The 26063-nt window shown below is 44.6% G+C and overlaps 2 protein-coding genes across 4 annotated transcripts in view; one reads left to right on the top strand and one right to left on the bottom strand.

Annotated features, from left to right (window-relative positions):
• The window catches only part of GNAO1 (G protein subunit alpha o1), a 312517-nt gene extending 310023 nt beyond the window's left edge, over positions 1–2494 (top strand). The window contains exons 8-9 of one of the 2 annotated variants that reach the window (XM_034788552.1): positions 958–1181; positions 2287–2494. In XM_034788552.1, coding sequence (XP_034644443.1) covers positions 958–1145 — 188 coding nt within the window. In that variant the 3' untranslated portion in view covers positions 1146–1181; positions 2287–2494. Of the gene's footprint in view, positions 1–957; positions 1833–2286 lie in introns of those variants that run through there. The other variant, XM_034788551.1, reaches the window with a different exon arrangement.
• Positions 2495–15968: 13474 nt separating this feature from the next.
• The window catches only part of AMFR (autocrine motility factor receptor), a gene marked incomplete in the record, with an annotated part of 39279 nt that continues 29184 nt past the window's right edge, over positions 15969–26063 (bottom strand). For both annotated transcript variants that reach the window (XM_034788322.1, XM_034788321.1), the window contains 2 exon segments: positions 15969–16714; positions 18368–18552. In XM_034788322.1, the coding sequence (XP_034644213.1) occupies positions 16567–16714; positions 18368–18552 (333 nt within the window).

Genomic DNA, 26063 nt, shown 5'->3' on the forward strand with positions numbered 1-26063 from the left:
TTTGTTTGTTCTCCCCCATTGAGAATGTGACTCCCACTTGGAGATACAAATATCAGAGCTTCCAAGATATTTTCAGTGCATTAATCTTTGATGTGACCAGCAAAATAAGAACAAACATCAGGTTGGGCCCTTTTGGGTGTCTTTGCAAAGGATAAAGGCGGCCTTGAAGCTTGGCTAGTTTGTTTGCTTTTTAATTTTTCTGCTTATTTTTCACCTCAGAAATATCAGGACCATCAAGTCTCATCTTCCCTAGGTTTTCTGGAAGTCTCCTGGTGATGCAGAGAACTGGAGTGGGAACTTCCATGAAAGGGCTGTAGAATACTGAATCTTTAAGAGGGAGGCTTATTCCTCCCAGCTGTTCACGCAGGTGTTTGAGTTAAATAAGTGTTTAAAAACAAGAACAACGAGCAAGATCTTCAGCTAGTGTAAATAAGTCAATGGAGCTAGACATTTTACACGAGCTGAGGATCTGACCCAAAGAGTTTTGAAATCCCTTTTCTTCTCAGTTGCTCATGTTTCACTTGCAATGTTATTATCCCATTAGCTCTCCAGCTATCTATAGACTCTTCTGGGGAAAAAGAGAGGGGGTAGATGAAACCTGATTTTCTAATGTGAACTACAAGCAGTACAAAATGCCTTCTTCATGTATCACAACCCCATCTTTTCCCCTTTATCGGATAATACACCAACCCCTCTCCCAGCCCTTTTCTTCCAGATCTCCCTAGAGCAGTGGTTCTCAACCTGTCGCTTGCGACCCAATCAGCACACAGCTGCGGCCCGTGTGACATCCTCAGGGCCATACCGGTAGTATATATGTTGTGTGAATGCACATAACACAGAGAGCTGCATAGGCAGCCCACAATAGTAAATAGGTTGAGAACCACTGCCCAAGAGCGTGCTCATGCCTGCAAGCTCTCTGACGGGATTCTCTTTCTTTTCCTGTTTGTCTGCCCGCAGGCCCTAACACTTATGAGGATGCAGCGGCATATATCCAAGCACAATTTGAAAGCAAAAACCGCTCCCCCAACAAGGAGATTTACTGTCACATGACTTGTGCGACGGACACGAACAACATCCAGGTGGTCTTCGACGCTGTCACCGATATCATCATTGCCAACAACCTCCGAGGCTGTGGCTTGTACTGACACCTTCTCGTCTTGTATAGCAAAGCAACTCCTTTGGTATGATCACGGCGTGAGGAAAAAATTTTAAAAAAAGAAAAAAAGCGCAAAACAAAACAAAAACCGAATCAAACGACAAAAAACAAAATCATTATACTAATAATGCAAGCTGGTAAATAAAAAGGCATAATGACAAATTATATATATATAAATATATATATATATATTAAAAAAAAAACACACAACAATCTTTTTAGTTTGTCTCAAAGAGCTGTGGACAGAACTGATTTCTCTGACAGGCTTCAGCCCTCCTTGGTATTGTCACTAGTCATAGAAATCAAATCAATTAAATAAGCCAAGAAAAATTATGCTGACGTTTGCTAAATGGTCTGCCCGCATTTTGAACCTAAGGTATCCTATGAGTTTTAAAGGGGATTGTTTTCTTAAAACAAAGAGCGGTAATGTTATTTTTTTAACTCTTCTTTGTGGGGAGGGACTTCAGGGGTAGAGGGCAAGGGGAATTTTTTTTCTTCTTTCTTTCTCCCCATTCCAGTTTCTTGGATTTTTTAGGTACTGCTGTAAGTCAGCTGGTGCTGCACTGCAGTCTGGGTCATCTGGGCTGGGCTTTCAGGGCCTCTCGGTTCTGTTCAGCTCTTGTGGGTTTCAAAAACCAACGGAAAAAAAAGACAAATAATAATAATAAAAAAAAAAGGACAAAAAAACCAAACCCAAGCCACAATATTTTAGGACTTTTTTTAACCGGGACGCAGCAGGAAAGCATCCTTTATGTAACAAGCTCTTCACTTGTGGAATGTAACTTCCCCAAGTTAAAGCACAAGATGGGGAGCTTCGGGCTTTTTACCAGCGCAGGTTCTGTGAGAAAGAGGAGGGCCCCTAGTGGCAGTCACACCCCAACACACACACACACGGGGGGAGGGATGTATTTGCCCATCAAATTCAACCCGTGTGTCAGTGCCAACCTCACTTTCAGGTGGGCTTTGGGCAGGGGAGGGGAGATGCAATTTATTTTCAAACAGGGTTAGGGACATTAACCATTGTGATACTGTTTTACTTGGCAGTGAGGGATTCCCCCTATGATTTAATTGATTTCTTGATTGATTTTTAATGTATTCAAGCCTGGGCTCCCTTCTCTCTCTCTCTCCAGACCACTTCACCGACTCTCCTGTTGGCGTTCTCCTTACCGGTAGCATGACCTTTTGGCCTTTTGCATAAGACACAGCCTTCCTTACTGGGTCAATGTATAATGTTCTGAACATGGAATGATGGCTGTGTGTTTCTGTAGACTGCTGTAGATCTGGTTTTAGCTGAGTCTTTACATTTAGAAGCTAAAAGATTAAAAAAGAAGAAAAAAAAGAAAAATGAAAAAAATGTTTTTTTCATGTGCTTTGTAGCTAAAAAAAAAAAAGAAAAAGAAAAAAAAAGGAGAAAATATTCCTTTCCCGTTTCCCCTTCCCCCCTTTATTTAAAAAAAGAAAAGAAAAATCTTTTGCAACCGTGCTAAGAGGTATTCTCCTCTTCTCCATTCCTCATTTTAACAGGAATGAATTTGCGTTTGTTTTCATTTAATTTCCCTTTTTGTGTTTATTTGTGCCCTGCCTCTTTAAAAAGAGAAAAGGAGGGGGTCTTTATTAGCCTGGAGTGATAAGACTACAGTGCAAGACCATGACTGTGGGTCAGGTATCCAGCAGGGGATGTCTTTCTACTTTATATTTATTTATTCTTTTTCCCTAGTTTAATAACGACTCTTTGTTCTGAATTGTCTCTTTCACGCTCCAGGTTTGTATCAAAAAGCACAGCAGTCACTGGCCTGTAGCGGCCAAATTATCCAGAGATTTTCCCTCTCTTGACTTTTTTGCTCTGAAGAATACTGTGTATTACATACAGATAGGCTTCCTCTTCTTTCTTTTATTGTTTTGGGGGTTGGTTTGGGGGACCTTAGAAGGATTATTTTTGTTTGGGTTTTTGTTTTGTTCTGATTTATTTTTTTAACTCTTTCCAGTGAATGCTTTTTTGTGCTGCTTTTTTCCTCCTCTGATCCTTCCTTTTAGTGAATGGTGTGTTCTCTCTCTCTCTCTCTCTCTCATGTGGGGATGTTTGTGCTGCAAAAACAAACAAAAAAAACCCAAAAAATACAAAAAAAATACAAAAAAACCCAAAAACAAAAAAAGAAAGAAAGAAAATGTTTAAAAAGTTTAACACACACACACACACAAAATCACAAAAAAAAAATTAAAAAAAAAAACCAAAATCAAATGTAGTGTTTACATTAAAGCCACCGTTTTCATGACCAATCCTTTGTCATTTCTACTTTGATTAGTAATCAGACATCGTCACAGTTTCACTTTTCAGAGTTACCTTTGCTGAAGAAAACCAGTCACACCTGTTTAAAATAAAATGAATAAATAAAGAGGAAACTAAATATATATATATATAAAGCGCCAGGTCTTTCTAAGCCTTTCTATTACCAATCAGTGAGGTTTCTGTGATATATTAGACACTGCCAATCTCTTTCTCTGACTAATGGAAAATTCATGTGTAGCTCAATAAAGAGAATGTTTGTCTGTAATCCTGGTCTTTCACCTTCTGGTTTTCAGACTACAGTTATTTTATTATTATTTTTCTTTAAGGGGGGGAGAAAAGAAAAAAGAACACGGTTGTGCCAATTCAGATAGTTCTTGGGGATGTGGGGGAAGGGGACAAATTCTGGTCCCTATCCCCCGCTCCCACTCCCAGCAGGGACCCAGTTCCGGTCCCAAGTAAATCATCCCATTCCCCTCCCCTCCACACACACACACACAGAGGAACCCGGGGTCTTCCACCGTCCAGGAACAGACTCTCCGTGTGGCAGGTTGCAAGGCCACTCACTGAAACTTGGCTCAGTTGCCCCTCCATCGGTATGACAGGACAGCTGCATCCAATTTCAGCAGCCATGCTTTGGAACTCCCTGGCAGCAGCAGTACGGATTTAGTGCAGGACCACTGCTTAAAAGTGGTCCGACCATGCCACTCACCCACCCATACCCCCCTCGGCTCTGTGGCGTATGGAACTTTGAGCCAGTGTAAAAACCCCAGGGGAGGGGGCACATGGCCTCCAGCCCCTTCCGAATCGGCACCACTTCAAATGATCGCACCTCTTGTGTTATTGCAAAAAGCTATCGAAGGACCTTGGAGACAGATTTTTTTTTAGGAAAACCTCAGCTCCCATTTAGGTCCTGGGATCAGTGGCTAGGCTGTGACGAGAACTCAGCCTATTGGATGCTTTTGGAAGTCTGGCCCCAATTGTGAAAGCTGGGCACTAGAACAGCTGGGCCCTATGTGGCTCAGGAGATTGGGAATCGCAGGCCTTTTGGCTTTAGGCTAATCGTTCCCAGCCCAAGGCCTGGTCTTGCAAGTTACATCGCATATAGACAGCCCACTGCACCTGTGCACATCGCTATTGGCTTCAGCGTGGCTCTGCGCAGGCGCAGGGATCTCCCCACGCAATACACCTTGCACGATCAATGCCCAGGGCAGAAGCATCTGGCTGTCGTTGCCATCTGATGGTTGCTGGTAGACTATGTGAAATGGATTTGGTGGGCTTGAGCGAGTATCCCATGAAATACCACCGTCAGCGATACTCATTGCAATCTCATTGGCCGTCTTGGGCATGCAGAGCAGCCCAAGATGGAATACATAGAATCTGAACGGTCTTCTGCTCCCTCCGGGAGGGCCTGCAGGTCAGGTTTGAGGAACAGAGGCTGGAAAGTGGAGGGAGGAAGCTGTCACTGTCAGCACCGTTGCTGTGCCAGCGTGCTGGAGAAAGCGACACCTTGAGTCTCAGAAGGCTGTCAACCACATGCCTTTCAGCAGCATTGAGATGGGTGGAACATTTTAATGCCCTGTAAAATGGGGGTGTTGATACATACACCTCCTGTGTAAGATGCTTTGAGATCTAGGGCTTAAAAAGCACTATGGAAAAGCTAGGAATTTATTAGTAATAATAATTAATTACATTTTAAAAAATAATCACAGAAACTGGATAATCCACTAAAATTTGTTTTTCATCAGAGCTTTTGGTTGGGAAAGGTGCCAGGCTGACAGCTCTGGAGTCAGGGCCGGCTCTAGGCACCAGCAAAGCCAGCAGGTGCTTGGGGCGGCAAATTTGCAGGGGCACAAGAATCCAGCATGGGAGCTGAGAACCAACAGGGGGCCCTGGGAGCTGTAGTTCCTTGGTTAGCTCCCTGCCTATAGAGCCAGTCCTGGAGCAGGGAAAGAACTACATTTCCCAGCATTACTTTGGCCACTAGCAATTGGAAAGGGAGGGGGAAGGAGTATGGAACTGAAATCTGCAGCTTGCTGTGAATGGTAGAAACAGAGCCAGCTCTAGGTTTTTTGCCGCCACCGCCGCCCTGGGCTCCCCCCGCACCTCTGTGTTGCCCCAGCCCTGGACTCTCCCCCACCCGCACCCCCTACTGCCCCACACCTGCATCTCCTGCCCCCCCAGCCCTGGGCTTTCCCTCCACCCACACCCCCCTGCCGCCCCAGCCCTGGGCTCATCCCCTCACCCCCACCCCCTGCCGCCCCAGCCCTGGCCCCAGCCCTGGCCCCCACCCGCACCCCCTGCTGTCCCAGCCCTGGGCTCTTCCCCCCTCCCCCGCACCGCCTGCCGCCCCAGCTCTGGGCTCTCCCCCAAAGAAAGAATTGGGTGGACTAAATGGACAGTGCCCCTCTCTATCTGAAGCCTAGCAAGGCAGGTACGTGGATCCCACTAGAATTTAAAATGAAAAGTAAGGGAGGGGAGGCTCTACTAGACTGGGCAGCTTTAGATACAGTACCAGGCACGTAGGAGGATTTACCCTTCTGAGCCATGGAAGCAGAAATTGACTTTTCTTTTCCAGATTTAGCTAATATTCAGAAAGGGAATCCAGCACCTGCCTTCCAGATTTGGACACCCTCAAAATTCAGGAGTGCTCAAGCTCAATTTGGGCAGCTGTTACTTCATTTCTCCCAAATCAAATATACTGATCCACTGTAACTTGCTGTAGAAAAAGTAGGATAAATTGAGCAAGAAATGCTTCCCAGTGGTTATTAGGACTGGAATTGCTATTTTCAACAGCCATTGCTTTTTTTTTTTAAGTTTTAGTTTTATTTGTTTAAAAGGAAGACAGTGATATTGCATTGGCAAATTTCCCATAGAAACAAAGAGTGGAACAAAAGAATAATAAAGACACCTCAACTTTTCCTCATTTATGTAGGACAGTCTTATAATATGCATCCAGATATCCTCCGATCACACAAGCTGAAAATTGTTCCACTTTACTGCAGTTCTGTAACGATATGGGAACCAATCCTGTCTGTGTTCTGTGCACATGTAAAATTCATGCTGAATGACCTGCCGTGGGAGCGAGTTACCAGTGACCCAGGGCTGGAACAGCAGGAGGGTGCAAGTGCGGGAGAGAGGGGGGCAGCCAACATTTTTTTTGCTTGGGACAGCAAAAAACCTAGAGCCGGCCCTGTCTGGAGTCACCGGTGTGTCCCCTAAGGAAGTAATGTACAGGCCTTTTCCCACCCCAGCCCACCGACATGAGTTGACCCGGAACTGCAGGGCTCACCAAGCGCAGGTGCGATGGCAGTTACAGTCCCAATCCAACAAGTGTTCTCCCACATGTGTAACTTGAAGCATCTGGGGACGACTCACGTGCTTAAAGTTAAACACATGGTTAAGTGTTTACACAGCTGGGGCCTAAATATCTATTCTCCCTCAATACTTGGCTTCCGCTCAGACTGGCAATAATGATAGCTGGCAGTGTCAATCATGATGTAGATGCCCATCCACTAGGATCGGTGTTGAGATTCCCAACTTATTTCACATACGGAGAGCTACCAACCAGCCACCAGAGGGTTATGACCTAATGTTGCAGCCAGCTTGGGACATATTCAAACTGATGATACAGAGGCGTAAAGCCTAGAGGCTATTTCTCATCCCTTCAGCCAGCCGGTTCCACGCCAAATCCAATTTAAACCATACATTCCTCTCCACCTAGTTGGACCAATTTCATGTTTCAAAGCAATCTCTGGCCATTTTTTATCATCTCAAACGGCACTCTGACCAGGCAGAAAAGGAAGCCCTGGAATGTCCATTGGTCTCTACTTCACTCTGCAGAAGAAAAGATAACCCCAGCAACAATTTGGTCCCCATGTGAGCCATCATCAAATTACTCACCCAGGTGATTCAAAAGAAGAATGGCTGAAAGACACTGGAAATTTTGCACACGAAATACTAAAGACAATTCATTATGACACAGAAATAGAACCCGTAGTAGCAAAGGTGTTTCTCCTGATTCTAGCATTCGAAGGCCTAGACAAGGGAGAAGGGCAACATCAACAAGGGAGATGGGCAACATCAACTAAAGCAGGACAAAAGACAATAGACAATCTGAACATAAAAGCTCAAAAAACATTTGGCAGATACTGGCTCAGATTGAAAATTAGAAATAACTGACTACATTTGCATCCCTCTTCTGTTCACCCCCCACAAATATTCTAGCAAATGAGTTCATCAGCAGAAACATCCACTAAAAAGTGAATTCTAAGAAAATGTTTAGAGACTATTCACAGAGAGCCAATTTTCAATGCATAAATGCTATTATTTGCATTGGGGACCTGTGATTCCAAGAGTTACGCTCATCCAATCAGAGAACAGAAACAATACTTCATGACCTATATGTCTAGCTACAAGTAGCCAGCAAAGTTTGAATCTCAAATGTTGAATTCTCTTAAGCCTCTCAGGAATAGTCCAAAACCCAAGAATTTTATTTAGAAATTATTTGTTGAAGAATGGATCCATTTATGACAGTTGTTAAGCTCCTTGCAGAAAATTTGCAAACAGGAAAAAAGGTGAAATCCATTGAGCAAATTGCTAGCTAGGCATTATTTGCCCACAAACCAGGAAATTGCTGCTGCAGAAATGAAGGTCTTATCCATTTGTAGGAGTATGATTTTTTTTTTTAATAGCACATGCTGCTCTCCCCTGCTGCATAGAAAACGAGGTGAAGTTTCTACCCACCAGACCGACCTTGGTGATGTAAAGGTGTGTATAACTGCAACCTGCTGGCCTTGGGGGAGCTCAGAGGGAAAAAGACAGAAAAATGACTTCGTTTTGTTTAAATACCACTTCAACCCAAGCTTTTAACATACACCTCTACCTCGATATAACGCTGTCCTCGAGGGCCAAAAAAATCTTACCGCGTTACAGGTGAAACCGCGTTATATGGAACTTGCTTTGATCCACCGGAGTGCACCGCCCCACCCCCCGGAGTGCTGCTTTACTGCGTTATATCCGAATTCATGTTATATCGGGTCGCGTTATATTGAGGTAGAGGTGCACTTGGAGTCTGACCTCTTCCAGGAGCGGCACCAGCATCGGAAAAAGAAGATGAAAAGGAATAGTATTTTTTACCAGAACCCAGAATTTAATAATCAACGCTGAAAGCTCGTCTCATTTGCTGAATCCAAAGTAAAAATAACCCAATCAGCACAGAGAAATAGGCAAGGGTTACCTCTATAAGCAGGAGTAAAACAGATTAACCACATTAATCTTTTCCAGGATAAGCCCTTTCCTGGGCATCCCATTTCAAGAGAACTGCTTCCATTTGGGAAGGCCTGGGTTCATTTTCTATGCCTAGGAGAGGAGCCCAATAGTATGGACTATTCTGCTTTTTAAACACTCTACCTTTCTCTCTTTACCAGATTAGATACAGATTGTTACTAGGAAGCCAACGTTCTGAGGCTCTGTCCGCAAGATCAGGTAGTAACAATAATTAACAAGTGTTATGGTGTTTCAGCAAACCGCTGGCCAGTTTCCTTGAGCTTGTGACATGAGTATGATGCCTTATATCCATGTATGGACAAGTTATCTCCAGCGTGTTTCAGAAGAGTCATTTGGCAACCCCTGGGATGAGGTCTTTAGAGCAGGGCCAGGGGACCGGTGTGCAACAGGAACCACTAGAGTTAGCGGATACTTCACTCCTGTTATATGAGAGGAGTATTAATCTGTGTAAGCTTGACCCGCATCAAGCTAGTGGAGACAAGTAAGACTAGGAAAGTTAAGGTACCGTATCACTGGCCATATTGTAGACCAAAATTCAAGTCTCAAATCAAATCCACAGGAAGACATATCCAATGACAGAAGAGGAATGAGTGTCTCATGCTTCAGACCCAGTGTTCGGATGCCAAAGATTAAACTCTCTAAGCATCTTTCCCTGCTACAGGCAAACTTCCTGACAATGGACTTGAGCTCCAAAGACCTAAGCTTATTTCCTTCTGTTAAAATTCCCACTTCATGCCTGACTCTACCTTTGCACATCTTCCCCCCCTTCTCCCTTCCAAACTCACTGTCAGGTTCATTGGAGAACCATCACTAGGTATCACAACGCTATTGTCATTATTTATTTATTGCTTGCACCATAACTCCTGAATCGTTACTGGATGAAGCCTGATCATAGTTCTTGGCATTGCTGCTCAGCCTTAGAAGACGATGATGATGGAGGAGGAGGATTGCTGACTGAGACACTAAAGGATGGTTTTGTGGTTAAGGCACTTGCCAGAGACTCAGAAAATGAGGGTTCAAGTCTTAACTCTGCCACAGACTTCCCGTAAGACCTTGGGCAAGTCACTTACTCTCGCTGTGGTTGTACCTGGAAATAATAATTCTTCCTTTATGTGTTTAAATTGTAAGCTTTTTGCAGCAGGGACTGGATCTTATTCTCAGTAACCACAGCAGGATGGGGCTTCGATCTCATTTGGCATCCTTAGCCACTGCAGGAATGCAGATCATAGCAATCCCTTTTGAAATGATAAGTGGCTATTGTCCTTTAAGGAAAGCTGATAGCTTCATGTCACTGTTGCACATTTCAGCTCAACAAACTGATATTCTGGAGCATTTCTGAGCATGTGCAGTAACTGGATACGTTAACCAGCCAGGTTGGGTGTGGGAATGCAATGCTCTGTAGGGTTATTCTGATCACACACAGTGATAGGAATAGCCATGGGGGGCGGGGGGGGGGGATGACACAAACTTAACCCTCTCTGCACCAACATTTTTCTGGCCACTCACATCCTATGAAGGACATGCAGAGGTGGCATGTGACATCATTGCAGGCAGGGCCTCTTTCAGTGCAAGTAATGGGACATGCCCACTTCAAACATGCAGTTGCTTCGTGACTCTTGTGTATCCTGCAGTGGTTGGGTAATTGAGACTAATGAGGGAGCCCAAAGTCAAGGAAAGAATCAAGATGTCCAGAGTCTGGCCGGACAACAAGGAGATGGAAAGGAGCTGTGTTTGAGAGAGGAAAGGGACCTAGAGTGATAAAGCACAGCAGTAGAGCTGGGCAGAGGTGCTGGATTATTAGATATACACAGAGTAAGACAATTCCTGCGCCCTGCAGAGTTCACAATCTAAAGGATGTGTGGGGAAATAGAGGCACAGATAGGTGAAGTGAGTTGCCCAAGGTCACCCAGCAGACCAGTGGCAGAGCCAGAAATAGCGTACAGGACTCCCGACTCAGAGTCCAGTTACACTGTTACAGGTGGTGTAAAAGAAAATGCCTGAAAAAAAATAAAACTCTGCCAGATCATATCCCTCTGTGAGAAGGAAATGAGACAGGGAAGAAAGAGAAACATATTATGCCATTATACTTTGCATTTATAGAACTCGACTGTCCTTATCCTGCTGTCACTTGCACGGGAGCATCTCCAGCGAAAGGATCTGCACCATAAGAGGGCAGAATTGGTCTCCAGCTTCAAAGTGCTGCCCAAACATTCATTAGCTGGAGAAATGTATTACAAAAAAAAAAAAAATTGATGTGCCAAACACCCTCCGTTGAAATCAGTCTGGATTTACACCACTGGAACCAAGAGCAGAATTGGGCCGCTCTCTCTAGTTCTAAAACAAGTTCAGAGATTAATTCCTTTACTTCTTCACTACACTTTAAGCACAGGGCTCAACTGCGATTATCTGACACAGATGAAGCTAGATGTAAAATTAGCACCAACTAGGACCAAATCCATGATCTTCTATGGGGTTTCTTCAACCAACCAAACTTCCATAGCTCTCCAACATCTGGGATAATCTGCAGCCTGGGGACAGTGCAATCCAGATGCCCTGGGAAAGTGATACATCCACCAGTGCCTCTATCAATCTGTCCATCACACAGCTCCAGTAAGCTTAGAAGAGCCCATCTCCTTTCAGGCCCGACTCAGGCCCAAGGTATTTACTGTCCCTTTGTGATCCTGGGCTCCTCCCTGCAGAGAACTCATGAAGCATCCTCACCAAAGAAGCATCAAGCCCTTTGCTCCGTCTCTGTTCATTTAGCATCTTCTTTATGGGGCACATCACGCAGGTTTCCCATCCACCAAAGTCCACGGTCTCTCAGCTGCAAGGCTGCCTTGGGAGGTAGCACGGGGGTGTTGAGGTATACTAGAGATGAAAAAGGGATGACTTTTGCTGGGAGGAGCCGATTCACACTCAGCCTACACTTCAATTTTACTGCCATGGCAACACGGGGCTTGTCAGGGCTCAAATGGGGCTTTTATTCCATGTGTCTGTTTCATATCACTACCTCTCAGCAAGCTACGAAGCTGAATGGGTCTCTGCTCATTGGCCAAGAACAGCCCTGTGATTAAATGACAGCAATTGCAGAGGCACATCTGTACTGTGGAAATAGCTAATAAAGTGTCAGCGTTTCCACAGGCTTTGTGACTTGGCCATTAAAAAGCTGCTCCAGGAAGAAGTCTGGCGGGAAGTCCCAGCATTCTTACCGAATCTAAACAGGTGGAGAAACTATCTTGGGGGATTTGGGTTCAGAGACTGACGTTTTCCCCTTGGATTCTCTTTTCCTTATAAAGAGCCTCTCTAGATTTAGCAAGAGCCACTTTGCAGAATCTCCTTCTCATTCTCCCCTCCAGGGAAGGAGCTCCTGCACTTGACTGACGTTAGAGCAGCGCATGGCTGCACTACCAAACTTTGGGCTCTGCAAGGAAACTGGGCCATTATTGAGACTCGGGGTAGCAGCCAAGGGAGTAAAGTCCACTGTCAGCTTCCCTTGACTATGTTGCCATTGGTGTTCTCTGTCTTGGTGATGGGGCCTCAAAGGTATAGAGGGAGAGTTTATACTAGCTGGGTTTATTGGAAACCTACTGGGTTAGGAGAGAGGCATGCAGAATACAGAGGCACTACTCTGTGCCTAGCAAATGAGGAGTTAACTACTGTGGCACACCCAGGTCACCTGCTGTTCCTGGAGCACATGCTCCACTCTGAACCCAGTCCTGCAGATCTGGCTTAGGAACTAAGCTAGAAACAGGATGGAAAATGTTTCTCGGTGTTGTGTGAGCCAGTCCTGCGACTGCAAGAGTTTCCCTTGGGCAGGGAGCATGACTGCCGGACGCTGGGGGGTTTTGTGCTGAATCTGTTCACCAGCCTACAGGGCAATTACTGATGGCATCATGGGAAAGCTTCTTGCCAGGGAGATCTGTGAAGCTGTGCAATGCCAAGGGATGTGGTGGAAGAGCCCCATTGGTTGACGCATCTAAAACAAGGCTGGACAAGCCACTTGTAAATGTAGGGTAAGGGAATGGCCCTGAACTCCCCACAAGGAGGGGCTAGACAAAGGGATATGACTTGGCTCTCTCGTATCTGATTCTAAATATCCCACAACTTTTATTAATCTACTATACCCAGCTCTGCAGCCAGGCATACTAATGCCAAGTAGTGGAAGAAAGACACATCAGCTATAGAACACCATCGAAACTAACCACAGGCTGTTCCTCTGCCTGAAACGGGGCTAACAGCCTCCCAGGCAGAGCACGCGGAGATCTCCCCATGAGATCTTACGGAGGTATCAGGTACAGCCAGCCATACACACTGTAGCAGAGGATTATTGATCAGTGTTAAATTGCTGCATTAGGCAGGAAAAACAGTATGGGAACTGTTGGGATTGCTAGTCCCACTGCTTTGGGCTGTACAATGCTCCCCCTGGGTCATGCCAAGGCAAGTAACCACTACACAGCGCAGGGCTTGCATGCAATGGCAACAAAACCTTCTGGCCTGCAGCAAGGGAGCACACTGCTGCCCACTCGGGACTCTCCTTTGGCAGCTCCACATACTCTCCTGCTAGCTTCTCACCAGCAATTGGTGGAAGCAGGGGTATGAGGCTGGCACTCCCTGCCCATGGCTGGTGCCCCCCAACCCAGCAGGAACATTTGCCAAGAACAGATTCCAAACCAGCTGGGCCCACCCTGCTGCCAAGGAGTTTGATGAAGTAGCTGTAGAGCAGGATATATAAACAGCCAGGACCTTAACTTTACACTGGCCCTAACATGGGCATAGCTGAGAAAGAGAACAGTCGTCAGCAAAGGAAGTTCTTTCCCACAGCAGCGAGTCTTGTTCAGAAGGTTCCGTTATTTCTCCACGATCCTTGGTGTTTACAGTAGATTTCAGGAGAACACACGTAGTAGTTCTTCCTGGCCATGGCAAAGTTGGCCAGCACAAGGGCTTCTCCTTGGATGGACACCATTCAAGGGAAAGAGAACCACAGTAAAAGAGGCAACACTCGTCTTCCTCCTCCAGCCATGAACAAGCCAATTATTGCTGAAGTAGGTCACTTGGAAGGAGTGCTCCAATGTGAGGCTGCCACCCAGGGGATGGCTGGGAGAGCGGCACTTTTGGACAGTGGGATAAAGGAAGCACCATCCCTGGTGAACAGAAAGGGGTCGAGATGAAAGCACCAAGAGGGAGAAACAGCCCCCGGGTTTTGTTCATATCTCAAATGTCCCTCGTTTTGAGGGGCGGCTACTCATTGGGGTATCCCCTCAGTTGTTGAAAATTATTTACCTCACAAAGAATTATGACATTGTGATTAGAAGTTATTTACATTAGAGGAAGGAGCCCCACACCATTTTAGCTTCCCCGTTTGACTAATTTGCGTCCCCCCTCATCTCAGGTCACTCAGTGTCCCACACTGGGGCCTCGGCAGGCTGAGAGATGGGCTTGTTCAAGTACAATTTATTGGCACCACCCGTTTACCTTTTCATGCCAGTGTGAATGTACGAGGATCATGTATAGGATGAGTTCCACAGAGGTAAATTACAAGAGGAATTTTGTACATTATATATCATAACAATTGTCCCTAGCAGGCAAACTGTACTAAGCAATTGACAGGCTGATGCAGGGAAATGCAGAGCTGTCAGAGAGCAGCGGCTTCCCAGCTGACTAAGAAATAAGGGATGGACTCTGCAGTAGTGCTCCCAGGCCTTAGTATATAGCAGGGTAAGGAGCATGGCCCTCAGCGCATGCAGGAGTTCTGATTGGCTATCCTTTTCCTGTGAGGTAGAGGCATGGAGACCGGCAATAAATCAGATGACGATGTCTCTGCAGACCCACAGCAGATATGGGAAACCCTTCTGCCTGGTTACAAGGAACTCCAGCTCCCCAAAGGCAGATAGAACAAGCTCTTCCTCTCATATCAGCTTGCAACAGAAGACTGAAGAACCTGAGATTTTCCTTGCACCTGACTTGTGTCACCATTTGAACCTGGGAATCTCTGCCATTTGAGAGAAGACATCAATCTTAAAACACAAAATATCCTTTAATTGAGCTCAGACTAACATGAGGTTCAAAAGCTGCATTCTATGCAGCCTCCCTGGACAACACTCTAATCCTCCTCCATCACTTTCACGTTTGTAACACTCATGGGTTCTAGCACCGATAGCTTCTGCACAGCTGAAATCATGAGAAATTCTCCAAAAGCCTGGAGTTGAGCAAATATGTTCCCTCTCCTTTTAGCAATGGAGGTGACCTTACTTTAACTGCTACATAAGACCTAAACCAGGCTACCTGTATAACAGTGATGCACTGGGAATAAGGAAAGTTGCATTAAAGAAACTTCAGGACAATTTCCAACACTGATCAAGAAGGGTGGGGGTTTTTTTTAATTTTTTTTTTTTTTACACAATAAAACAATCAGCTGTGCTCTGAGCAAAACCGAATCTCTTACACACAAATATTTTAAAGTTTACTAACAGCATTGCGAGGTAAGGCATTCCAAAGAGATTTATCAAAATAAATTATCTTCACCAAAACATTTCTGCAATTCATCCTTTCATTAAATTCCCTTAAATGTCCTAAAAACCGGCAGTAAAAAAAAAAATTACCAATAATTCTAGATAATACTGGGCTCCTTCCAAAGGACAGTGATACTAGAAGACACTCATCAAAACATTTAAAATTAAGCCACTGCCATGTAAAACTGAGCTATATAACCTAGGATTGTAGGTTTCAAATGTGTCTAAAGTCAAAAGGTCTTTAAATTTTTTGAGAAAAGTTGGGGGATTTGTTCACAGCTAACCTGAAGTCCAGCAGCCTTGATTCTTCTTGTGTCTGTACATTTGATTAAACTAATGGGTATATTACTACACAATGCAGGGTTAAAAAAATAAAAAGCAAGATACTGTAGCTATCACTCATCTCTTCAATAAAGTCCGATCCATCCGTGTATGGACCCTTCTTTGCATGTCACTTGAGAGACCAAACTTGTAGGTTTCAACTACTTTCCACCAACATATTGTAACACTGATTTCAAATGTCTAATCTATTTGCCTTGTGACCCCTTTTTAGCTTTATTCTTCTCAGCCACCCATCTGCCGCTGGCAATGAAATGCATAGAAAAATAAAAACTCCAGGGAGTGAGCAGAGCTAGAAATGGGAAGTGAGAAGGAGCTCAGAAGGGGTCAAAGAAATTGTTTTACTGAGACCAACATGAACTAACATCTCACTGTACAACCCATGCTTTACTTTTAAGTTTCGTAGCTAGACAACTCTGACCAGCCACTCTAAGAATTCGCTTTCCCACATTCCAGCATTTATCGAGGTCCGAGCAGGCCTATGTAACATTTTTAACTCATTCTTGATATGTACAGTAACTTGGCCGTGGCTGCCTGCTGACTTAAGATGGGGTTCCCTGTGAATCTCAACACTTCAATTCTTTCTTCTAATACTCCCCTTGGATGATCTCAAGCTAAACACGCAAGCACCTTCAGTGACCTATGCATATAGCTGTTAATCTAGGCTGCAGCCTTTCCCTTGCCTCTGCCGCGGGCCTGCACCTTATGCTAGCAGCAGAAATCACGCCCAAGCTTTAAAAACTGCATTTGTTTGTGAAGGGGAGAAGTGTCACATAGAAAATATTACCAAACGAAAGGTTAATCGGTCAGCTGTCCAAACACTATTAGACCACATGCTTTATACAGCAGAGACGCAGCCAGCTCACTCGTCAGCACAGCTCGCTGAGCTTGGAAGAGAGACTTCCTGCTGGTATGAAGAGTGCAGGGTTTATTATTTATTTATTTAAACATTGCTCGTGAGGCGGTGGTGGTGGCAGCAGCAGAGGGCGCTACGAGGTCTGTTGCATTTGCAGTCTCCGTTCGGCAGCAGCGGCTAACATTCTGCGGCGCACGGTGACGGGGTCAGAGGCAGCACCCTCAGACAGAAAGGGGCTCTCGGAGATGGAGTCCTCGTCGGAGGTTTTGTTTAAATAACGCCTACGAGGATAAAGGGAAAAGATGGTGAAAATAACAGACTGGCTTCTTTTGGCTCTGAAAAGTGGCCGTTCAGGGTTTACCATTCAGAAAAGCAAGGGCGGGTTTAGGGTTAGGGAAAGTGGAAAAATACCTCATCTGCAGATCCACAAGCAGCGTAAACTCAGACTCTTGCTATGCTTACCAGGAAGAGGACTATAGCATCTACCATGCACTTTATGGTTAAAGCACGGAACTGGGAGTCTGAAGATCCAGGTTCTATTCCAATGTCTCACACCAATTCACTGTGTGGCTTGGGGCAAGTGACTTAACCTCTCTGTCTCTCCATGTCTCCTTCAGTAAAATGGTGGTAGTGCCTATCTCACAAGGATCAGTTCGCTAACATGTGAGAGTTCTAGGAGAGCTTTGGATGGAAGGTGCTTTAAAGATGTAAAGTGTTAGATTATCAAAAATATACAAGAAAGCAGCTTCCAGAGATGACATCCTGCTGCATTTTAAAATTAGTGTTAAAAGCAACAGCTTTGAATCCCACAGATTTAAAGATACAAGAAATGAACTAGTAGTTTTAAATAGGAAAGAAAAAATAATTTGCCTCTCTGAGCAAAAGTTAGGATTCGAAGGAAGATGTGTCTGGGGACAGGTATATTTGAGAACAAATTTCTCAAGAGACTCTTAAAATGCACCTACAAGTCTTCAGGCTATGTTCCATTTGAACACAAAAAGGGGTATTTAAAAAACACAACGGGGTCTGTTTGCTGACAAAAAGGGCTGCACCTGCAAATAACATGCATACACTTCTTGCAGGCCCGTTTCATGTTTAGTGCTTGTAAAAGGTTGGCACAGAAACTTGTTCAATAGAAATGAACCGAACACTAAAAAATAATAATAATAATCATCTTGTTGTATGGTACTCGGTCTCACTGGGCATCAACAACTGATGCTCACCTGGCATTTATCAGAATTTATCAAGCTTCACTAATATGAACTGAATGTATTTAAAAAAAAGTTCAATATGCAAACATTTATTAGCAGCCAAAAGCATCAGTTTACAACCAGTCACTATATTTTGTGGGGCAAGGGAGGGGAGTGGGGTTGAACGATGTGTAGAGTTTTTTGTAAGCGGTACCATAATTGACCTATGTTGCTTGGTGTTTAGCAGAAACAGAAACTTGCTCGATACTTGAAAACAACTGTGTGTGACATGGGGTGTCAGGCATAGTAATGTACGTATACAGCCACAGCCACAGCCTCTGCTAGGAGGCAAGATGACAGTTTACTAGTCTCAGCAGACTTGTAAACAATACTGGGGTCTCTTCTTTATGAAGGGCCTGATCCAAAGCCCACTGAAGTCACTGGAAGTCGTTCCACTGATTTCAAGGGGCTCTGGATAAGGCCCTAGGTTAGGAGTTTATATTCACATCTTGTTGAGAAATAGGCCTAAGTCATCACTTCACAACTGAGTTTTTGATAATGATGCTGTATTAGACAGAGTCCTGATCCCGCTGCAGCAGATACAGCTGTTGCTCTCACTGTATTGTGCATAAACACATAAAGATGGGGGTGGGGCGGTCAGTGGTTACAGTCCAGACAAACTCCACTTGACAAGGTACCACGCTCATTAAGTGGACAGTACTGTGTGTTAGGGATTGAACGTACTTGCGAGCTTGCTGCAGCAGGTCTTCCTTCCGCTGAACTAACATACGCTGCCTTTCATCAGCTGACTTGGAGAAGCGACTTCCTCTGGCCTCAAAATCTTCTGTCTCACTGGGCTCTGCTTCCATTTCACTGAACTCCACCATCTCTTCCAGTCTCGGACTGAGTTCAAGAGGCACTCTCTCCGTCTAGGATGAAGATAAGAAAGCAAAGAAGGAATTTATAGGAGAGTGTAAAACTTGATAACGGGGTTTCTATATCAGAGCAAGCTACAGCCTTTCGGAGCTATTAATAAGTGCAGGGGTTTTCAAGGAATTTAAGGGAAAAAGGCACCCAACTTAGGTAGCTAATTCCCTTAGGCTTCTTCACAAATTCCAGTCAAAATGTGAAGCAGGTCAGGTCAAAACATATTTAAAAAGCATCAGAATTCTATAAAGCTGCAGCACCTCTAAGCTGTCGGATCATTATTTTGGTTGTGGATTCAGGTCACAGACTAGCTATGAGATTGGTTTCATTTCCAAACGCAAAAATGTGGCACCTCTTGCCCTATTTAAAAATAAACAAAACAACCAACCCTCAAATCACAGCTTTTTACAGATGATTAAAAAGCCAAACACAAAAGGTGCTGTAACGAAGGGTCTTGTCTGACCCACTTTACAGCACAGAAGCAAAAAAAATATCAAAGGCAAAAAGAGTTTACAGAAAATCTCTAGCTACGGCACAGCAATGTACTTCATACATTGTTTGTGGACCACCCCCAACAGCAATTCACTCTTGCTAAAACACTATTTCATGAGTACTAGCATTCACCAGTTCCTTGGGTCTCAGGCTCATGCCTTTAGATTTAGGGCTTATCTATACTTACACGCTGGTTCGGCGGCAGGCAATCGAACTTCTGGGTTCGATTTATCGCATCTTGTCTGGACGCGATAAATCGAACCCAGAAGTGCTCCCCGTCAATGCCGGTAATCCTGCTCGGCGCTAGGAGTACGCGGAGTCGACGGGGGAGCCTGCCTGCCGCATCTGGACAGGTACGTCGACTTCAGCTACGTTATTCACGTAGCTGAAGTTGCGTACCTTAGTTCGAATTGGGGGGTTAGTGTAGACCAGGCCTTAGAATTCTTAGAGCCTATAGACCATATACACACAAACTGCCACTGACTTCAACAGTTTTCCAGGAGAAAATCTGCAGAATCAGGCCCCCGTTTTGTAACTGACCCACAAGAGTGTGATAAAGGTTATAAAAGGAACTCTAGCCCACTAGTAGTTTGTTGTTGCATCTCTATTTCCTGCGTATCTTCAGAATCAGATCTTCCCTCTACTCTGTTACCTGAATTGTACCGGGTGTGCCTTTAACTTGTAAGCTCCTCAGGGCAGGAATTGCAGTCTTGGCGTTCTATTTAGCATATCATACCCACATCCTGTTGTAAAGGTCTGTGTAAATTTCCAATGCTAGCTAAGTTAGAAACCATTATATGTTCTGTTTACTGCAGAGTGAGCTGGATCTGCTTAGTACGTTGAACATGGAAGAGCAAATGCACCTCAGTGAAGCTACCTGTATCTGCTATCATTTATCAAACGCTTGATTAATGCATCCAAGTTACCAAGAAATTCTATTGTAATTATTCACCGAACTATATAGGCACAAATGACAAAGCTAGATGATCAAACATCAACTGGAGATAGCATTTAAATATTATTTTGACTTGTTAACTGAATAATAGCAACATTAAGCTCTTTTTTACAGTCACTCTTCTGATGATAAAGGCATTTTACTATATTTCTTGAAATCAGCAATAATCTCAATCCCTGAAATACTGCAAACTGAGAAATCTTGCATTCCACCATGGAGTGGGGGGATCATAATTAGAGGAAGGTTTCTAATCATAGAGGATTGAAGTTCTGGAACAGCATTCCAAGGGGAACAGTGGGGGCAAAAGACCTAACTGGCTTCAAGACTGAGCTTGGTAAGTTTATGGTGGGGAAGGTATGATGAGGTTGCCTACAATGGCATATAGCCAATCTGTGACTGTTGGTAGCAAATATCTCCAACGGCTGATGATGGGACACTAGATGGGGAGGGCTCTGAATCACTACAGAGAATTCTTTCCTGGGTGTCTGGCTGGTGAGTCTTGCCCACATGCTCAGGGTCTAACTGGTCGCCATATTTGGGGTCGGGAAGGAATTTCCCCCCAGGTCAGATTGGCAGAGACCCTGGGGGGTTTTCGCCTTCCTCTGTAGAGTGGGGCATGGGTCACCTGCAGGTTTAAACTAGTGTAAATGGTGGATTCTCTGCAACTCTAAGTCTTTAAAATCATGATGTGAGGACTTCAGTAACTCAACCAGAGATTATAGGTCTATTGCAGGAGTGAGTGGGTGAGGATCTGTGGCCTGCAACGTGCAGATCAGACTAGAATCACTAGATGATCATGAAGGTTCCTTCTGGCCTTAAAGTCTACGAGTCTACAATAACAGCATCACTTAGCTCTTACATAGTGCTTTTCATAGTTTAGTGTCATTATCCCCCGTTTTACAGATGGAAAAACTGAGGCACAGAGCGGTGAACTGACTTATCTAATGTCACCCAACAGAGCTGGGAATAGAACACACTCCCCTGAGTCCAATCCAGTGCTCTACCTACTAGGCTACACTATCTCTCCAGACTGAACTATTTCTGTTTTCCCCCAGAAAGAACTATTCCAGATAAACAGGAAAATCATCACAGGGACCCTAATTCTGCAAATTGTTTAACACTCTCCACTCTCAATGATTTAAGCTAAGCAGCCACTCCTTGAAGGAAGCACTCACCACACCTTGCAGGACAGAGCCTTAAGATACAATAAATTCAACCCCAGAATTTTTCTTACCACCAAAATGCTTTTTATAATGAGCAATACAAGAAGAAAAGGTTGGGACGACTTAAATTGAATTCAAAGCTAACAATAAGTTGACTGAGTAATTCTTTTACTTGCAATACCTTGCACAGTTTGTTATGTTAAGGGCTGGTCTACACTTGGGGGAGGGGGGTGTCAATGTAAGATACGCAACTTCAGCTACGGAAACAGTGTAGTTGAAGTAGAGGTATCTTATATCGACTTACCTCCCGTCCTCACGGCGCGGGATCGATGGCCGCGGCTCCCCCGTCGACTCCACTTCCGCCTCTTGCCCTGGTGGAGTTCCGGAGTCGACGGGAGCGCGTTCAGGGATCGACAGATCGCATCTAGATGAGACGCGATCTATCGATCTCCGATAGATCGATCGCTACCCGCTGATCCGGCGGGGAGTCTAGACGTACTCTTAGTGATGGTGGCATATATTGGCCCCAATCTTCAAAGTCTCTAATGCGAAAGGACCCAGGTACATCAGCAACTACATCTTCATCTACAACCCTGCCAAGACACCTCTGGAAAGACTCCGATTACAATCTCCAGGAATAAGGGCATGAGAGCTGGAGATAAAGCTCTCTATGAGGTGACAGTTGTGGAATGAGCTTCCTGAGATCAGATTAATATAGAGGCTGACCACTTTCCAGGTACTCCTCTGACACAGCATTTCCAGTATGATGATGGAATGTATTCTCCAAAGAGTCTCCTTGCTCAGAGAGGTGAGAAGAACAGAAATCTCCATGAAGTCTGCTAGGGTCTCAGCCTGGAGATTTAATTTACATGGGAAGCACTTAGATACAACTGTGATGAGAGCTACTGAGCACCACACATTCCGGAATCCAACCTTCATCTCAAAATGTGGCATGAAGGACTCCACTGCTTCCCACTGGAATTTGAGGGCACGGCACAAAGTTGTTGTACCGTATTTGATGACAGTCTTGGAGACATAAAAAATTAGTTGCTTGTAATAAGAGCTCTCTGAAAGCAGGATCCTCTAGTGAGCTCATTCTTGCATGCTGGCACAACAGTAAAGTTTAGAATCACCATTCTGATGACGCTGCTGTGAACAGGACTGCAGAGGGTACATAAAGCCCCGTAAGCTTAGGACTGGGTTGTCCATAGCCTGACTTGCAGGATTTCTGCAGAGGCTGTGGTTTGAATTCTCATGCATTTGGGAGAGTTTTCCAGCTTTTCCAACTGAGCGAAGTAGTCAAGGAACCTGCCTCGACTGTCACTGCTAACAAAGCATTCAGTACTTCACCCCCCTTGACAGACGGCCTACCAAAGCTCACGTGATAACTGAGTTGATGAACAATGACACAGCTAAACTGCTTTAAGTGAAGTAATCAGCCTATACTGATCATGTCCTATCATATCAGGTCAGCATAAAAAAGGAAGTTGCTAGCTAGTGCTAACCATGGTAACTTCAAGAAATGCATTACCTGAGCCAACAGCCTAAGAGCTTTGGTATCACTTGCCATCCAGGCAGACTGCCCTGACAACTGAAATGCATCAGAGAGGTAAAACATTGTTCATGGCGGTTTCTACAGCCTAGCTGCTATGACTCCAAATCATCAACTGCATCTATTTCAACATCCAGTTGTGCTGATGGCAGCCTGCTGACAGTATAAATTTCCACAGTTTGGACATGTAAGCTGTAAACTGTGGAACGCATAGATTTCAACAGCTGGTGAGCAAAACAAGTCATTTTTAAACCACAGGGGACAAATCAGCGCACCCTTCTTGTTGATACCAATACCTTCGGAGCATAAGCAGCAATGCATCAACCAATCTGATGTCAACAGAGGCCTATCAAACATGAAACGTCAACAATTACTGCAGCAACCTTAAATACCCTCTTTATGAAAACCAAGACATGACCTTCTTGGGCCATTTAACAGTATGGAGGGGTTTATATCATTAGCAGTCCTTGCATACACATCGAGATGGAGGAGTGATGTAACAGAACTCTGTGGACCCCTCAGAAAGCTTTGGAGCAAGTGAGCAACCTCACTTTCTTGGATCTCTAAGATGAAAGAATGGAAGCACCCTAGAATGATCTCATTCACCTCAACCAGGGTCCACAGGAGAGTCACCACAAACTCACAGCCAACAGTCTCAAAAGATGAGAGCAGACCTAGAAAAATCAGTATGGACCCCCACCTCCTGTCTTTTTGACCTTTACCCATGGCTAGGAAGTCATCAGCCAGTGAGACTAAGAATCTATGCCATACTGAAGACTAAAACAAGACTTAAAAAAGGGGAGGGAAAATGAAAGTGCCCGAGGGTAGAAGAATACCATGCCAAAACCTTCTCCCTGTTACTCAAAAAATGAAAGCTGAGACAGGCAAGACCATCAACATCAAAAGTCTATTCTTCGAGCTGGGGACCGACAACTGTTCTTGAAGGAAGCTGGTAACCTAACTAAAATCTCAGCTATTGTAGTATGAGAGAGCACAATATCCCAAAACACAATAAAGGTTATGACAAGCCAAAAGATCAGACCAGCGCTCAAATTAAACCACTTCCACACTTTAGAATCAATTCCTCTTACAGGTTTCAAGAGAAAAAATTGTTAATTGCACTAGGAGAATTTGTGATGCCTGCCAGGGTTCTCTGTAGCACTCATCACCACAGGATCTAAGCATTACCAGTGCATTCACTTCTCAAGGCATGTCAACTGTGCCAACAGAGGGTTTTCAGCTTTACCCTGAAATCTCACTATTAAGTCAGCTCCTAAGGATCTATGACAATCTCTTTAGAGAGGACACCTACCTTCGGAGAAGCAAAGACTGCATTAATTTTCTTAAACTAGGTCAGTGGATTTTAATGTGAATGGAAGTATAAGCTTGAAGGAACTGACTAGAGTCAGGGAGACATGAGACACTTCAACACTTTTTTGTTGGGCCAAGAGTGGAGAAAAACCCAAGAGGGAAAAACTACACAATGGTGAGGAAGGAGAAAGAAAGGGAGAGGACCATTGTTTGCATTGCTGATCTCACTTGCCATTTTGATATGACCCCACAAATGAAGCCAGCACGTCGCCTTACAGAGAGGATAAAGGCCTGGCCAAGATTTTCTGGGGGAGCGAGCGATTTTGGGTGCACAGCTTGACGCATCTGAAAGGATCTGATTTACAGAGGGCAGGTGCTCAGCATTTTCTGAAAATCTCCTTTGAAGTATTTCAAGTTGGGCACTCAAAATCACTAAGCCAAGATTTTTAAAAGCGACATACACCCCTGCCTAAAGGACCTAATGCAAAGCAAGTTACGATGTACCGCACGGGGAGAGGAAGGCTTACACTTCTCTAAGTCAGGAGGTTGCTTGTTTTCAAGTGTATTTTAGTGCCCTTAAAAAACAGGACATCCAATAAATGGAAATTCTGAGGGCTGGTGAGGGAAGGCGAGTCATTGTCAGAGAGGTTACAGAGGCAGTATTTGGATAAGGAAGAGAAGAGTGTGTGATGTATGGGATGAAAGAAGGAAGGCCCAGGCAGAGGGTAGCACCATCAGAGCTAGAGAGTTTGCAGAAATCACTCTAAAGCCGTAACCCAATAGCATCAGGGAGGAGGCAGACTAACAGGCTGCTGTGTCTCATTGGGCGTTTCCCCACAGTGCTCTGTGCCACAGGGTTTGTCTTTAAATTTAAATACTTGTTGGAGGTCTGAGTCCCACCCCTAGGATACCGCTGGGTATGTGAGTTGGCATATTACATTCCCTCTGCACTTAAGCAGCCTTTGAAACACAACGTGAACCTCGTAAGAACCACAAGCATTTCTGTGTCTTTACAGAGACAGATATGGTAATGTGTGCTTCTGGCAAGATGTAGAGAGAGAAGGGACTGCACCCATAATGTACAAGTTACCCCATCAAGCAAGAAACCACAGCTAAAAGGAGATGAACATAATCAAGAAATCCCTGCAAGACATGGCTATTCTCTCTGGGCCTACCACTCTGAGCCACGAAAGAATTAACATGGAACTGGACACCCGGACTAATCGCCAGTCAGCAGTCCGCCATCCTGTGTAGCTGTCCATGGAAATGTAACAGAATCATAGAAATGTTGCCTCAAGAGGTTATCTAGACCAGTCCCTTGTGCTGAGGCAGGATTAAGTAAACCTAGACCATCCCCGACAGGTGTCTAACCTGTTCTTAAAAATCTCCAAGGACAGGGAGTCACAACCTCCCTTGGCAATCTATTCCAGTGCTTAGCTATCCTTATGGTTAGAAATCCAAATCTCCCTTGCTCCAGATTAAGCCCTTTACTTCTTGTCCTAATGAGAACGGTCCGATTGTTTTGGTGAATTTAATGTGAAGAGAAGGGGCTGGCTTGACAGCCCAGAGACTAAAGACTCTTCTCCATAAGCACAGAACAGATACAGGCTGAGTAGCAGCACGGAAAGCTTCCTTCACACGACCCCAACGTGATTCAAGCCTGACCTGATGGAAACACACATGGAAGTTGGGAGGGAAATTCAATCTCCATGGCCCATTTACTGGTTTTGGCCTCTAATAAGATTGTCAGAAGTGCTCATTTTGCACTGTGGATGCCCGTCGACCACCAACTCACTTCCCACAGCCATCGCTGATAACTTTCAGTCACGATAGACCTGGGATGAAATTCACATCCAGTCACCTACAGGAGAAAAGGTCCCTAGATCATTATCCCAAGCCCATTACTAACTCTGCAAGTGAGCCGACACATCCTCCCCCAAATCAATATGCTCAGATTAAAATAAAAAGAAGACCAGGAGTACTTGTGGCACCTTAGAGACTAACAAATTTATTAGAGCATAAGCTTTCGTGGACTACAGC

This window comes from Trachemys scripta, chromosome 13 (assembly GCF_013100865.1).
Source record: "Trachemys scripta elegans isolate TJP31775 chromosome 13, CAS_Tse_1.0, whole genome shotgun sequence".
NCBI classification, from domain to species: Eukaryota; Metazoa; Chordata; order Testudines; family Emydidae; genus Trachemys; species Trachemys scripta.